This window comes from Zosterops lateralis (genome assembly GCF_965231275.1).
Source record: "Zosterops lateralis genome assembly, chromosome: 6".
Classification (NCBI taxonomy): Eukaryota; Metazoa; Chordata; class Aves; order Passeriformes; family Zosteropidae; genus Zosterops; species Zosterops lateralis.
Window position 1 is genome coordinate 31,396,966 of NC_139761.1, and position 17,077 is coordinate 31,414,042.

The window sequence follows — 17,077 nt, forward strand, 5'->3', positions numbered from 1 at the left end:
ATCTAAACCTCTTAAAAAGTCCTAGGGTGAAAAGGAGAATTCATTGCAGAGTCAACTTAAGATACAAGCGAAACAGGCACTTGCCACAAGTACTCAACAGTTGTGGAAAACTCTTCCCTGTCTTGAATTCTCAATATATGCAGCTCCCCCAGAGCATGGGGTTTAGCTGAAATGACTGTTGCTTCACAAAAAGAAAGATTTGCTTCTTGGAGGGAGAAGCACTCAACAGGCAAGAGATTAAATCTGTCACAATTACACAAACACACCCCCAGGTGTCAAACAGATGACAAAAAGGAAAATATTCTGTGCATTCTCACTAGTTCTGTACAATTTTTTAGCTAAATTTTCTTTTGTTTGTATTCATCAGATAAATAGACTAAAATGGTTGTTGAAGGTAAACAGTTGGTTATGTGAGCAAGTGGATGAAGTGATAACTACATTACTGGAAAATGAGGCAGAGCTATAATTTCCACACAAACAAAGGCCAAATCCACTTACATCAAAACAAAAATAAACTTATTTCTTTTCTATTCTTCTCCTATGGAATTACTGATTTGCATTCATTTGAATCCAGCAAATCTAGTGAAATTCAGTGCCCAAAATAACTTGGAGCTGATTCAATTCACAAATCAAAGCAAGAACAGTACTACAGAGATCAGTTTTGTACTTTATTTTTAAGAAAAAATCAGAATCATCTTAAGCAACTGTGATATTACAGATAATTACTGATTATAGACCTGTTTGAAGAATTCACTCCTTTCAGCTGTAAACATAAAAACCCCAGGAGTACAACTTCCACAGTTCAACAAGCTTCCAGTAAACTAGTATGAATACAAATGTTTTCTCTTAAATCATCTTCTTCACATTCTGTTATTAGCTATGCTATACAGTGCACCTCAAGGAAATTTCACTTCTTAGAAGTGAAATAGTTAACTTCAAGAAATAAATTCTCAGGACCATTAACAGCAGCTGTGCAACCTGGTTCCCCAAGTACTGTCCTGAGGCTTACTGTTAAAACAAGTAAACTTTAAAAACCTGCTTCTGTTTCCAATAAATATTTAATGGAAAATCTTACAGGATGCACCACCAAGCTACAATACAAAACTGCAAATAATCACAACTGAATAGTCAACATTCAATCAATTTTAAGATGTGTTAAAATTTTCAAATACATTAAAAAACTGAGTGAAACTTCAGAAAATAGTTTGCCCATCTCACATGAGACAGCTACCATGAACAACCTCAGAAACTCAGAAACATACACCTTAATCACCTTTCTCTTAGCTGCCTATTCTGCTACACCATACGCTACATTATCACCCTACATTACTGAAAATGAGTCTTAATCAGTACTGAGCAAACATCTGTCCTGTGTGTAATGAAGTAACTATTCTTTTGCCACATCGTCAAATAACAAAAGACACAAGCTGAAACAAATTCTAGAAGCCAACTCAGACATAACCTTTAAAAAGTATTACTCACATAAGGAGAAAAACTTGGCCCTTTAAATCATATTAAACTATCTACATGTTATTGCTCAGTGTTCTAACATACCACAATACCACAGGAGGTAGAGCATTTATCTGCTGTGCCTCAGTTCCAGACAGTAATGCATCACCATTTGTACATTTCATTGGAATTTTCAAAATGGAGAAAGCATGCAAAAACCCAATTGAACAAAATCAGGAAGCCTTCAAACTATTTTGCATATCAGAAGAACAAAAATATGGGCGCAATATCCCACCTAAACAATCAAGAACTCAAGCAACAGTGAAAGGGCCAAGCTCCCCTGCAGAGGAACTTGCATGATTTGTGGTTTTCTGTAGAGCAGTGCATTTTATCGTTTATGAGAGCCTGTAACTGCACTTTTCCTCTAAAGGAAAGCAAAGTGCATAGGGCAAATGACCACAATTTGCAGTGTAACAGATCAAAAAATACTTTAGTACACTAATTTTACAGACAGGGTTGGAGACAGTATGGTATTAAGAAAATACAGGAAAATGGGCTTTTTGTTTGACTTTTCTTACAGGTGAGAATACATTGATGCATGTGGGTCAGGAATGAAGGTGTTTAAATAGAGGTAAACATTGTTCTGAACAAGCAATTTCCCCTGGGGTTATCCTTCTGCACTTCCCTGGAACCCAGAGTGGTTTGGATCAAACCCAGGCTGAAGCACACAATGGAGAATGTGCAACAGTGACCCCTTGCATCCCGCTTCAATTACTCAACCACTCTTCACTGTAAGTGCAATCAGTCCCAGCATGTTAAGCACATATGTCCAAGCACTCAGCAAGAATTGTTGAGCTCACAGCCCTTTAACAAAATAAAACTCAAAGTGCATTAGACGTCAGGGCTTCCACTAAGGCTTTCTAAAACTGTACTTATTACCCTTAGGAAGCCACAGGAGCTAGAGCTTATAGCCTTCTTCATGTTCAATTCTGGTAACACTGTAGGAAAAATTTAAAACTCTTCATCTTTGTCAGTTCTTTGAATATCCTACAGTAACAGAAACATCAGATGTTCAGCTTACCATTCTTTGGGCCAACTGCTGTTCCCTATCATGTAGGTATCATGCATTATTAAATTTCCATTCTTATTTATTTTGTAGCATTCCTCCCAATTCTCTTCCCAATCTGTCACTCTACAGTATGCAAACATAAATTGAGCTTTTTTGTTAATCTCTTAGAAAGAGCATAGCTATTTGTCTTCTTCACTTCCTTCCCAAATTATCTTGAGAAACTCTTCAAAATTATATTGATCAAGTTCTACTTTTCCCCTTTGTTACTTAGTCTCCATATTACTGTTTTGAATATTACATCTACAAGATATTCACATTTCCTTAATCTTTTCCATTCTTTATTAGGAAAATAAAGAATTTTATTTTACTCACCTACAATACCCCAGACATCATATATATCCACTCAGGGTCAGAAAAAACAGTCACTGCTATATGGGGACACCTGGCTGTTCATGGACTCTCATAACCACTGTCTACTCCCTACACTTGCTGCTCTCACAACAAGCAACAGCACACACCAATTCCTTTAAGAAACTTCTGTCTTGATACCCTGTTCCCTTTGTGGAAACTACTGTACAGCCGTGGTCAAGTGCAAAGACATTCAAGCTTATCTGGATGTCTCAATCCCGTTTTCTCTTCTCATCAGGGTAAAAGGCTAGCAAGACAAAATGAAAATATTCTCTGGGTTGAATTTGATCCAGACTATCAGATGCATCATGAATGAGCACGTACCTTTTTTTCTTCATTTATATTTAAAATACTAAGGTGTATGTGCAGAGACAATTTACCTTTTGCTCCTCATCCTAATTTTGGCAGCATCTGTTACAGCCAAATTTTCACAGAAGGAACTTCTAAGTCAAAAGGTCAAAAAACCACATATAATTAAGCAACAAAGCCGTTCCTGATCTCTACGCCTAAATTGTTTCATAGAATAGAAGTCTGTATAAGGAGGCTTATATGCATGTAAATTAGTAAGGCAGCTTGGCTGATATTGACTTCTTAGTAGTTCCTCTGGGCAGACATAAGTGGAAATGTTAAGGAGTGTTGCTCTTCAATGTTAGAGACACTCTTTGATGGCTTAAATTGCTCTTGGAAAGACATACTTCCTTTTAATTTAATGGTTCAAAGTTATTGGTGGTGTAACCAAACAGGAGCAATGGGATTACACCAGGAAATATCTTAGTCCATTACAGATACAACACAATCTCAGAAAGATTTCCTTTTTTAGCAACAGTGCTCATAAAATGCACCTTATTTGCATTTAAATCCAAAAAGTTATAGGAGAATCCCCTGACAGTTTCATTTATGTATTACTATGATTGATAGGTGAATACCTCACGATAGTTATATATAGCATAAAAATGTTCAAAAGTTTTATTTTACACATTTTGCTAATTACAACCCCTATATATGTGTCCCTCTTCTTGTAAGTAATTGAAAAAGTAAACAGCTGGGTTTTTGTAGAGGAAATTTAATGGACTTTCTAAATAATGAACTGGTATGGTTTATTAAAGAAAACCAGATTATATTGAGAACTATGGCAAATGGAAGCAGGACTTGCTGTTCAACTGGATCAAAACCCCACCTCCTAAAATACTCTTTGCACTCCTTAAAGTTTAAACATGATCAAGCACCAGGACTACAAGGTGTACTGCATCTTTCTCACAAATCACTATTAATATTTCCACAACCTATAGCCATATTTTATATCTTATATAAATCTTGTATCTCATTGAATTGGAATGAGAACTTCTATTAGGGGCTAAATCTCTCCCTTTGATTCACTGAGGGGGGAGGGGCGGGGGGGAGAAACCCCACAGACAGACAGCTTGGTTATTTTGTAACTACTGGTTTAAATGGCAGACCACCTTCTCTTCCAGAGACCTAGAAAAGAACCCATAAATCCTGATGCTCACCTTCACTGCCCTCCCAGAAATCCCTCCACAACCTGCTAGTACATGATTAGCTGCATGGTCCTTCAAATGAGAGCCTTACAGGGGCAAAATGAACCAATCTAATACACACTGCTCCAGTTTTCCACTGTGGCTTTCAGAGACTCAGTTTGAAAACTGTTGACTTGTAGATAAATTAAACATAATAACCATGCACTGTAGGTCAGCAAGACTTTGTTCTTCGTAAAGCCTGCCAAGTAATTATTTATTTCAGAAAGTGCATATTTGAGGGTGCTGCTCATTAAATACAGATTTTCCAAACTACAAAGCCACTAGCTAAAATTTCACTCTAGTGATTGAAACTCCAAACTGAAGGATACTTGATAGGGTATGTTGTGAAAACAGCATCATTATAAATTCAGTACTCATTCTGCACTAACTGGAAAATTTGGTAGAGTATCAACAAGTTGCATTAACTGCAGAAGTAGCCCTTTGCCCCTCTTCCCCAAGGCTGTTCCATGCTGCGAACAAAGAATCTGTAGGAAGTTTGTCCAGCTGCTGTCTATAGATAATGAGACTTTTGATTTTTCTAAACTTGCCAAGCTAATATATTTCCACCAATAGAAAATCATCTGTATTTTTTTCTTTAATTCAATGGAAATGGCTTTTTGAAAGTTACTGGCAACTATGTAAACTCATCTAACAACTTATACAAAACTGTCACATGGACCCGCACAAAGCCTGGCAGGTCTTCTACCTTCAAATTGTCAGTAACTTTAAAAGATTTTTTTTGTCTTACAAACATCATTCAAAATATGAGTGCAAACATAAAATAGGAGTCTCTGTCTTGACAGAAATAACAGGTTTCAAGAAAACCTTATTAAGTATATTGACACAAAGGTTACAACATCTACAGTAAGATTACTGATTGTTCCTATGTATAGGCTGTACTTGGCAAAAACCAGAAGGTTTATATATTGCATACATATGGATCCACATATGTGAATGTTGCATGTCTTATTCCAAACCAAGTTACACTTAGCATTCTGGATTGGTTAAGGAAATCTTCTGGAGAAAGATAATTGTTTTTACCAAATCTGCTGTTCCTAAAAAGAAGTTTCCTAAGCTGCATTAGAGACTGACAATATCCTGAAACTGTTTCAATTCTTATGTGTTAATGTCACAGTATTACAGAGTAATCCAAACTGAAAGAGATTGCAAGAGGTCATCTTGTTCAACTACCTATTCAAAAGAAGGTCAAAACTGAAATCAGACCATGTAGGCTGGGGCTTTGTCTACCCAGGGCTTGAAAACCTCCAATAGTCTACTTAATCCTTAGTATTTAATCTTGCGGTTTTATTCCAGCACCCCTAAAATTGCAAAAGCAGTTGTATTACAACTTTAACAATAACTTGTTAAGAACACAGATGAGGAGTTCCGCAACATCAAGCAAGCAAAATTTATTGAGGGGAAATATGCATCTCAACACTTAAATAAGAGATGTTTTAAAGGATATCTCTATTTTACTAGTCTTCGTAAGTCAATGGGTAAGACATCCTCTCTCAATAAAAATACCTGTTATAAACTTCTACATACTGAAAAGCTTTTTACTTCTGCAACATATCAATGATGAAGTAAAATCACAAGTTATGTAAATAGCTCAGTCAAAGTATCAATGATGCCCCAAAACAAAAGGCAGCTACACACCACACACCCTATTTTCAAGCTCATTCAGTAGGTTAGCTCAAAGACAGTAAAGGCAGTAGTATCCCAGAGTGTGTTCTCCGACTCCCATACTACAGTCTGAGAATGAATGATGAGTGTGTTTGAGGAGTCTGCCTATATATCACAATGATAAAAGGTGTAGAGACATCACACTGTCTTGACTCAGGTAAGTCAGAAGCAGAATCATTTATCATCAATGTGTGGCATGCACTTGGCCTCAAAGCAGTGCATTTTGGACAGAAACAACATTTTCTCCAGCAAAAATAGTTCTGCTTGTCCTGCAATAAACTGAGAATAGATGGGGAGAGGGAAAATGAGAGGGAAATGCCAAAACAAAGCACCTTGAAGAGATGTGTAAATAAATACACAATCCATGTTTCTTCAGCTATTGCACAGCAGCATTTTAATCCAGAAAGTGGAAAAAAATTTGATTCCCTTTTCTGCACAAATACATTCCAAGTTGCATCTCCCACTTCCCATGAGAACACAGTGGTTTTACACACTCTGGAGTAGGAGATCTGGTCTCTTTTCTCAGCCAGATCTATTCTACTTTGTCAGCACCTGGACACTCCCAGTAGGAGAACTCGAGAAGCTGCTAGCCTATGTGTCCTGCAGATGCACAATCACCACACACAAAAAAAAGAACAAGAATGCAACACTTAACATCAGTCTTTCATTTCTACTCTCTTCATGACAATATGATGTTTGTACATAAAGTACAAAGGGACTGAAAGAAAGGAATTGAGGGAAATTCAGATAAAAAATTATTTCAAGTTCATTGGCAGGTCACTTATCTAAGAAGTGAAAAAAGGCTTCACTGCACTTTGTATTTGAAACTGGGAAGAAAACAGATCACAGCTTGAACTTTTTTGCACTCAAATCCTTCAGTCAGTAGTCACTGCAGACTGAAACATTTTCATCCTGTACTCTCTCTGTATCCAACACAGGCTCTGTATCTCCTGCCTGCCATTTTACCACAGAGCATCAGCCATAGTGACCCTGTAACATTACCCACAAGCTGTTGCTAATGTCAACTGGCACACACAGGATGATTTTGCTATATATTTTGAGAGTTGAAAATAATACATTACCTTATTAAGAGAGGGTTTTTTTCACCATAACCAGTATTTTCTGAGGCTAACAAAGAATACAATAAGGCAAGAAAACAAACAAATACTGATAAGGTCATCAGTCTGTTTTGCTGTCTCACTGAAAATAATTAAACCACTTTTCATTATACTTCCTCCTTCAGGGTTTCATATAATTTAAATAAGATTTTCCCCCTTTCAATTATTCAGAAAACAGAATTGTTTTCAGAACAGAAAACAAGCATTTATAACAGTCATTTAATTGTAATTCTTGGCAGCCAGCTTAAACAAGGCAGTATAGATATTTGCAAATCCTTTTGTTCTTATGCACTATGTTTTCCAGAGTAAACCTGATGAAATGCAAAGACAAAACAAAAATCTTGATATTTAATATTTTGTGTATTGCACTTTCTGATTTGTCAACAGTATTAATAAGATTAAATCATATTGTTAAACATTCAATCTATTCTATCATTACAGTGACACACACCAGAATAAGTTAAAAATTATTTCTACAAAAGTATTAATGGGGATGAGGTGACACGTATGTTCACAGTCTTTTCATATTGACACAGTGGTTTATTGATGAATTTTAGTGAGCCTACAGTGATTTTTCAGTTTTTACTTTCTTATTGTTCACCTAGGTATCAGAGCTCCTCCAGCACACATTCAAGTTTCTACTATAAACGTTTTTTTAAACTTGAGGGAAAAAGGAAAAAGCTAAAGCTTTTTTTCCCCCCTTTAGACTAAGGAAGGAAGAGCCTTGACTCAAAGGTTCTTTCATGAAAAGAGAAAAAAATATCCCTACAAAGAGTAATCCTCTTCACTAGTTTGCTCTATTGGTGACCTTTAGAGAGATCTACCAAAGCTGAAGAGAAGCTTAATTAGCAGAAAGGGCAGCTGAGAGAACAGGTAGCACAAAGAAAAAAGCTTCTAGTCTTTATTGTACGGGATGAGAATTTTTGAACGAGGGATGAAACACTAAGACTGGTTCATAAATGTTGGATACTGGAACTCAGCACTCTGAGTTAGCTAAAGATAGAATTAGCCAAGAGAGACATCCTATTCTGAAATCAGTGTTTTGCCAAACGGGAATGATGCTCCAGTTAAAGGCAAAAACATCTCAAGAAAGAAAATTGTGCTTGAAGTTTCTACAGAAAATTGTTACTGCTTCAACAGTCACAAAGTATGGTTCCTGAAACTGTCTAAATAACTTCAACAGCAAAAAATATTTCTCTCTCCTTGATTTTTATAATCTATTATGGGTAATTCAAACAGATTAGTCATGTGACTGTGACCTGGTATGAACTATCACCCTCTACAATATGTAACTTTTAGATAGAGTATAAACAAAGGATCCTCTCTGAAAAGCATCACTGAGGTTGCAGAATATCAATATGAAATACCAGAAGAAAAAAGTCTAGATCCTGAAAAGTTCTTATGTTCAAACCTACTTACAACTGGAGAAAAGAGCATGACTCATATCTAGAACATAACATCTTCAAAAAGCCTAACAATAAACAAAGCTCAAACAATTCTACACAAACAGAAGAAAACTTATCAAGGGTTCATGGAAAACTCCACTTCTGTGCATTGCATCTCCATGTTTATTCTGTCACTATCAGCCTCTTGAGATGCTCAGTGTTGTTTTAATGTTTCATATTTGAACCTTCATTATGAAACTGTTTCATAACTATACCAGAGTGGTATAATACCATGGATGTTTTCAAATATCTGCGTCTGTATTCACTCAAAAAAACACCCTTTGTTATTTTTATATCAAATTGGAATGCAAGTTACTGCAGACATTTTAGAAACCACCCCTCAAACCTCTGAGATCCCTTCCTCATTCACCTCTAACCTTTTTTGGAAGAGAGTGGAGGGAGAAATCCTGTGAAAGATATTTTCTAAACAGCCTTAGAGAATATGCTTCCCTAAATCCAACATACAGCTTGAGATAAAGTAGTGAAGAATCATTGTCCAAGGTCCTCAATGCTGCAGCACCACACTTAAAACCCCAAGATGTTAAAATCTAATTTTATTTTGCCACTGGTCTGGAGTATAATTCTGAAAAATAAGAGTTACCACGCAATGATGTTCCTAGACTCTGAAGTTAACACTGCTGTGAAGAAGCTCAAAAAGTAATTAAGAACTTTCTGAGTGCAAATATATCCAAATTACCAACAAGGACTGGGCTGTAACTGCTGGGATGCCCAACAATCCCATGATTTTATGTGTCCATCATATCATTACATGCTACAATTTGCACTGGTGAGCCAACTTAGTTGCACACAGAGCAGTAACTGCAGGAGAACTTTGCATCCGGTTTCCAGTGTTGAGATACAGACAGTGTTTGGCTGTGCGGACAGCTGGCAGACAGCTTCAACTGTGATTCCATCAGGAGGGAAACCACATCAAATCCACTTATATTATACCCCAGTGTAACCCACAAGGCAAATTTGCATCAAAACCCCATCCTTGACAGTAACTCAAACTAAGAGCCACACCAAAAACACTGAAGGAACTACTTTTTCTCATCAGCACATTTTTTAAATTTTGTCTCTACAAAAAACATTTTATTCTGAGACAATAATCCTTTAACATTCTTGCTAACAATTTGGTTGAAGTGGAAGAAAAAGAGATACTGAGAATGGGATCATTTGCCCTTCCATTGCTTCCATGGGCATGCCACCTTTCGTTACAAATTAACCGGAACATAACACACCAGCGAAGTCAGAAAAGCAGCACAATGTGAATAATGCAGTCTGAAACAGGACAGGAAAAAAAAAAAAAAAAAGAAAAAAAAAAATCAAAAAACAAACCAACAACCAAAACAAATCCAAAAAAAAAAACCAAGCCAGAAAAAACCCCTAGTTTTGTCAGGCAATCAAAAAATTCAAGGCCTCACAACAGGTCAATGAAAGAGCCTAGAAGAACTGTAGTCCAGCATCACCACTCTGTTCCTACGAGACAAAAACCATGGCTATTTCAGGGTTAAGAAGAGAGACTATACAGTCTCTAATGTAGAATTATCCTCTGGGAAAAGAGAAACAGGAATAGAAACAGGAATAGAACCTTAAGGCAAGGTTCTTACACACTCCAACAGATTTATGGTTTTTACAGCAGTGTGTTACAGTGGCCACCTGCAGAAAAGTTACACTTATTTTCAAAAATAAAACAAACAATTAGAAAAAACCCAACCCTCCCTCCCAGGTCCCCCACATATATATAATACAGAGGAATTGCATACATGAAAGAGAACAGTGGGAAATAAATGTATCCCCCTCTATGCCTTACCACAGAAAACTGAACCACACAGGCTTGAAATCCTGTGATTGTGAAAACCTGTAAGAAATATTCTTCTGTACTTTTTAAAGTCCCTAAATCACCACTGAATCAATTACCAGCATTTGTTTGATTTTTTTTTTTTTTTTTTTTTAATACAGCAAAACCATCTGACTGCTACAAAAGACTGTGCAGCACTATTAGATTGACTGGAAACTCAAAACAGGGTTCCTGAAACTATCCAGTTACTTTTGTGAGGAAAAACAGCAGCAGCATTGCATGGCATGGCATAATTTTTTAAACAAATTCGTCACTTCTACAAATTTGTTGCTATTTCAGCAGAAATCCTTACTGTCTCTCACTTGATATACCCAAACAAACTCCTGAATTGTGCTATATGGGACCAAGCACTTATCCCAGTAGCCCAAGATTTTTAGCCCAGAATTACAACGTGTACCCTTCCTACAAACAGCTTTTCTTCACACCTGTGTTCGAAGACCTGGGGGCAAGTCCTAATAACTCACACGTACATGTGACTCACACGTCGTGCTGTATTTTCAGAGAACACCACCCTGAGACGAGAACATTCCAGCCCCATGATATGCACACATCCTGACTCCGCACCAAGTAATTCCATCCCAGCATGGGAGCGGCCAGCGCCAAGGGGCGGGCTGCCTGCACCACCTACTGGTACCTTACAGCACCGGCCCATTGCCTCGGAGGGATGCATGGATGCGTGCATTCTTACCCTGCGGAGTTTTAGTTCCGAAGTTCTAAAAACTTAGTTAAATATGACGGGAAGTTCCTCTTCAATATTCAATTAATTACTATTTTGTATTTCCTCTGAAGAAAATCCACACGACTTTACTAGATAATTAAATAAGATTATGATTGAAAGCTGTGTTTCACACAATTAACCAAATATGCAGCCAGTAAAGTTATTTCGTTAAGCTAAAAAATATTTGGGACAACCTGCTACCAAAAAGCTGCCAAATTACTATTCCAGAGACTTGAGAGTAAAAAATGAGGAACAAAAGCATTTAAGTAGGTGAGGACAGAAATGCACAGCCACCTAAAATATATTAAAAAAACCAAACCCTTAAGCTCTTTCCAAGGAAGTTACAGAAAAAGATTCAGACATGAAGTTGCTCTGCAGCAATGATATTCACCTGTGTAATGGGATGCTTTCAATCAAATCTTTCAAATTATATCAGCAGGAAAGTTAGTAAAATATGTTAAATGACTAACAATAAATATCATTAAACCATTCCATACTAAACAATTAGGGACTATTATGAAACTCTGGAGTCCCCAGCACTCTAAAAACCAGGCTCCTCTATTGCCTAGAAACCAAAGAGAATAAATTAACTTTGGATGTACAAAAAGCATTTATGTTTTTCCATTGCATAGACAGCCTTGAAAAAATAAAAGAAAAATAAGTAAGGCTGTGACAAGTGGTTACACTGCAGGTCTACTGAGTAGGCTCAGTAACCTTCACCATACATATTTTTCTGTCCTGACTCCCATGTACTTCTTCCACAAGCTATCTAATCCTTCAGTCACAAATTTTATTCTCAAGGCCCTAATTAAACCACTTCTTTCTTAATAATGTTTTTCTTCTTGTCCTGCCTAAAACGGATCTTTTGCAGCAACCTTTCTACTTTATGGAACATTGCTAACCAGGCCTGTCCAAAGTGTCCTTTTCACCAGATTAAAAAAAAATTGAAATAAATACATAAATAAAAAGAAAAAGAACCAGGTTCTTCAGCCCTTTCTCCTTGGTCATATCCTCTTTGCAACTTTCTTCATTCCTTCCCTCTGAACTTTCCCTAGCTAGTCCCAATCTTGCAAAAATAGAACTAGCTCTTCGATGTAATGGCATCACTAATTGATACTTCTCATCCATTAAGCTGACAGTCCTCTTCTAAAAAATTGCACCTTAGACAGTCAGACACTGCTACAGATTTTTCCTATGTAGATGTGGTTGTATTATATTTGACCTTGAATCACACCCAAATGCAGGCTGTTTTTTCCATTTGTTGAGACTGTGTACTGTGCTCCACCCTCCTGCTAGTTTAGCACTGTCTGCAAATTTTAACGCTGTATATTTTAATCCTTCCCTGCAATTATTAATAGAAAACTGAACATGAGCAGATAAAGAATGAAGCCTTGCAGAATCCCATTTAACAAACACCAGTTTGACACTACCATCACAGTAGAGAAACTCCTGAGAAGGGAAGCTCTTCACACCTCATTAGTAATTAAGTAAGCTTACAAATTGATGTCCATTAATCTAAATAAATTTTATCTAGTTGCTTTTGAGAACATTAACACAAAATGTCAAAAGATTTATTGTCTCCGAGATCCAGAAATCTATTCTTCTACCTGCACAAGTTCTGTTATAGCATTCTAAAGGAAATCAAATATATTTGTATTTGTTACTTTCATTACTTTGCCTCTCAACTGCTTTTTGCAGTTGCTTAGTGTGTAAAGTGTTAACTCATACTAAATAGGAAAATTTATCTGATGCTGACAGCATTAGATGCTCTCTTAGATCACTTCTATATGTGCATGGACCAAAAGAATGAAGACATAATAAATACTACATAAATGTGATGCCATCTTGAAACTAACCACACATGACAAAGAAATCCATCTGTTAAACTCCATTTTATAACAATAAAATGTTTACTGCAACATGCCCAAAGCCAGGAAAGGAACATTGAAACAGACCTGCCAATTCCAACTGCACTGAAGTAGTAGCATGCATCACATGCACACTCAGGCTATCATTGAATAGAAAGTTAAAAGAATACTTCATAAATTACAAATGTAATGAACATAAAGGACAAAAGAAAATCTCCTTAAATCACCACTTCTCCTCCCTCCCAAAAAAATGTGGTCAAAGACCATCAAAATAAAACCCAGCATAATATCCACAATTTCAGAAAGCTGTTTCTATTTTAACATACTCTATCTCATAAAGAGAGCAATTTTAAAATTCTGACAGTACATAAAACACGAATTCTGAGTTAGACTGAAAGTGGGAGATAATATTGGACCAATGCCAAGTGGACATTTCACTTTAAGCATTATAATGCCATATTTTACAAAAAAAATAGTAATTTCAAATCTGTTTTATTTATTTAACATAGCATAGATGAGCTAAAGCAGACCGAAACAATGGAAAAATATTCAGGATAACAGATCTACAAAGAAATCTGCCATTTGGTAAACCAGCTGGTCTTAATCAGACATTCATTTTTGAAGGGAGGACACAAGATCTTCAGTAATCAAGCCATGCACACGTTAAATCAACATGCACACTAGTTACAAAAAGACACAACAAGTGGAAGATTCTTTTTCCTCTTCACAAGGAATAAGAACACTTCTTCTTATGGTTTCTAAATCAATTCCATGTTTGAGAGAGGCAGCATCCTGTTTCAAAAGTGGAGCAGGGAATTTACTCAGAGAGCCACCTTCTCAAGAGCTGATAGAAATCATGAACCTTTCTTCTCTAAGATTCTGATTCACAGCTGGATCTACCATGCATGACATGAATACAAACACAGCACCTAATCTCCTTCTCCCTTAGCATGCTGCTGAGGAGGGGAGAACTGACAGCAATTTCTGTGTCTTCCCAGGCTTTGCAAATAACACAGCTGATCACCCGCGACTAAAACCAAAGAAGTACAGGACCCCTGCAGCAGTGTAAAACACACAGTATCCACTCTTCATGTGCCCCACAAAACTGCAAACTGAATGTGCCACCGCACTTTCTTCTCCCTCTTGTACAGGTCAGAAATAACATCCTCCTGTAGCTTTAAATGCGAGGTTAGGAGCCATTAAATTAGAACATCCAAAACACAACATTTTAAGACTAGCAGTGCTTTTATGTGAATGCAATTGAGTAAGAAATATTGCTGCCAAAATATTATGCAATTTAATACCAATTTCTACTTCAGCGTAAAAAAAAAAGATGGAGAAGACTCCAGCATCTCAGCACACAGTAACAAAAGGGAATGTGGTAAGACTCCCTGCCTTACTACCTGACTTTCCAGGTTTGCAATTCACACATGACCACTTCAGAAGATTTGCCCTGTTGCTGAAAGACAGCAGGGTCTTGTCTCACACAAAATGCTTACTCCGGGCCAAGCATCCTATCACTGAGATAGTACACTCTTATAATACAAGTCACTCTGCTGAACACAGAGAACACTAAGGAACCGGGATTAAAAGGGGGAAACTCTCTGTCAGATAAATGCTGGCCACACTGATGGAAGGAGGCAGCCTGCCCTGCTCCAGATGCAGTGAATTATGAGACTGGCTCAGAGGTAGCACTAAAATTCAGCAGCTGCAGGCTGGCACAGCTGCTGATGCTGTGGCTGGATTGCTGGAAGCCAGTCCCATCCAAGCTGCTAAACATGAAATTTGTGGCAGGTGTGCTAAGAGACCATTCAGTGCTTAAAGTCAAAACCCTCCAGTGCAGAAAGAGTATTACATTTGAACAACCTTTAGCAGAGTTCTCTAAGAAAATCTTAGCTATTGCTTCACTTTAAAAGTCTCAAACCATAACAGTCTTGACCAAAAATAAAATCACTGTGCTAGGCTAAGATGACAAGCATATCCAGGTCAGTAACAGAGTGATCAATGGCAAAACATATTGTAATGTGTCCCAAAAGAAAAGTTTTTAATTGTAGGGTTGAAAGACTTGGGAAAAAATCAGTCTAGGATAGAAATGCTTTTGCAGCTTATGAGGGAACATAGTTGTTTCATATCCAGGATCCAAACCTGTCCACAAACGTCAGTGTGAATTCAGCAATTTATATTGCTTACATGTGAAAGCACTACCAGCATTCTAGGTAACTGCACCAATCAAGCTGCAATTTTATCTCCCAAAACATAAGCACTACAGAACTAAATACAATAACAAAATTAGTATATTTTTTTTAATCCACCAGCAAGCATGGGAGTTCTAATACAGACAAAACACTGGCTGGGTTCAATTGAAGCCATGGCATCATAAAAGCCAAAGTGAATCTAATCAACATGATGCTGGAATTGAGGTAGCAGTTGGTCCATCCACATTAGGACTCCCAGTGCTGCCAACATCAATTAGTACCAGGTTATCATTGTAATCTCTTTGCCAATCCAGGGACAACTATGATTCCTACGTTACAACAATGCTAAGAGAAGCAAGACAATCTGAATGAAGTAGTCAAAGCATTTTTTTTAATGGAAACTCTTTTTAAAGGCACAGTGTTGATCTCATATCAACAGAGAATACATTTTAATACCTCCACATGAAATTGCCTACGTAGTTGTGGTACTCAAAGGTATGTCTGTGCTACTTTTAATGCACTAAAACATTTTATAATGGGTCGAATTCCCATTAATTACAAATGAAATCCAATGAATCACAGATATCCATTATGTAAGGCGTGCTCTGTTACCATGTCTTCAATGCGAGAACCACAGGCTGGACAAGCCACATGCTCATTTCACCTTCCGATCGTTAAGGCTGGAAAGGATCTCTAAGATCGTCCGATTCCAACCATTATAACAACTGTGCCAATAATCTTCAACAACGCCTCATCTCTATTTGCAAACTGAGGATGTATTTTTTCATATGCATTTTCAAACAAGACTTTTATCTTTTCACCGCAAAATTATACGCGTACTTGGGCAGGAACAGCCCCGTGTGTGCTGCGCCCGAGTGCGCAGGCCGAGCTGTCCCGGGGCGGGAAGGGGGCACAGGGAGGCTGCAGCTCCTGAGCTGTCGCGGGCGGTAGCGCCGGCAGCGCCAGCCCACCCCACAGCCCGGGGCACAGCCGCCAGCCTGGCTCCACCTCGGGAAGGGAGGAGCAGGAGAGAGGGGAGGAGGAGCTGGGGAGAGGAGGGTCGTGCCCCAGCCCAAGGGCCGCCCCGGGGCCCCGCAGGCCCAGCTCCGCCTCCCCCGGCGCTGCGGAGGGCGGGCTCTCCTCCTGCTTACCCGCCGGTGCTGCTGGGCGCTGGGCGGCGGCGCTGCCCCGGGGCCTCGGGGCTCTCGCCTGCCCCGTCCCCCGCCTCCTCGGTGCCCGTAAGCGCCACCTCTTCCCCGGCCCCCGCCTCCTCCGCGCCCGTGCCCGTCGCCGCCGCTTCCTTCCGCCGCCGCGTCGGGCGCGCCGCTGGGCCGCCGCCGGCCGTGGCGGGCCCCTTCCCTGCGGGGCCGGCCGCCGCCCCGCTCCGCCTGCATGGCCGGGCTCGCCTGCCGCGGGCCGCCGGGGCCGCGCCCGTCCCGCCCACCGCCGGAAAGGGCCGCTCGCCGGGCCCGGGGAAATGGCGGCGGGCGGCCTCGGCAGCGCCCCCTGCGGGCGGCCGGTGCGGGCCCGGGGAAAGGGCGGCGGGGCCTGCAGGCCGGGCCGGGGCTCCTGCGGGTGCCAGCGAGCAGGCAGGGCATCCACGGGTAATAAAACCAGAAAAAACACCTATTTAGTGTTTAGAAAATACAGCTCTTAGCTAAAGCCAGATGAATTATGGAGTTGTTTAGGTTGGAAACGACCTTGGATGTCATTTATTCCAACTGCTAA

General features: G+C 39.0%; 1 protein-coding gene across 2 annotated transcripts in view; it reads right to left on the minus strand.

Annotated features, from left to right (window-relative positions):
* Positions 1–16,743, minus strand: part of AVEN (apoptosis and caspase activation inhibitor) — a gene marked incomplete at its 5' end in the record, with an annotated part of 85,562 nt that extends 68,819 nt beyond the window's left edge. For both annotated transcript variants that reach the window (XM_083863079.1, XM_083863078.1), the window contains one exon: positions 16,501–16,743. In XM_083863079.1, the coding sequence (XP_083719205.1) occupies positions 16,501–16,743 (243 nt within the window). The remainder of the gene's footprint in view (positions 1–16,500) is intronic.
* Between the last annotated feature and the right edge of the window lie 334 nt (positions 16,744–17,077).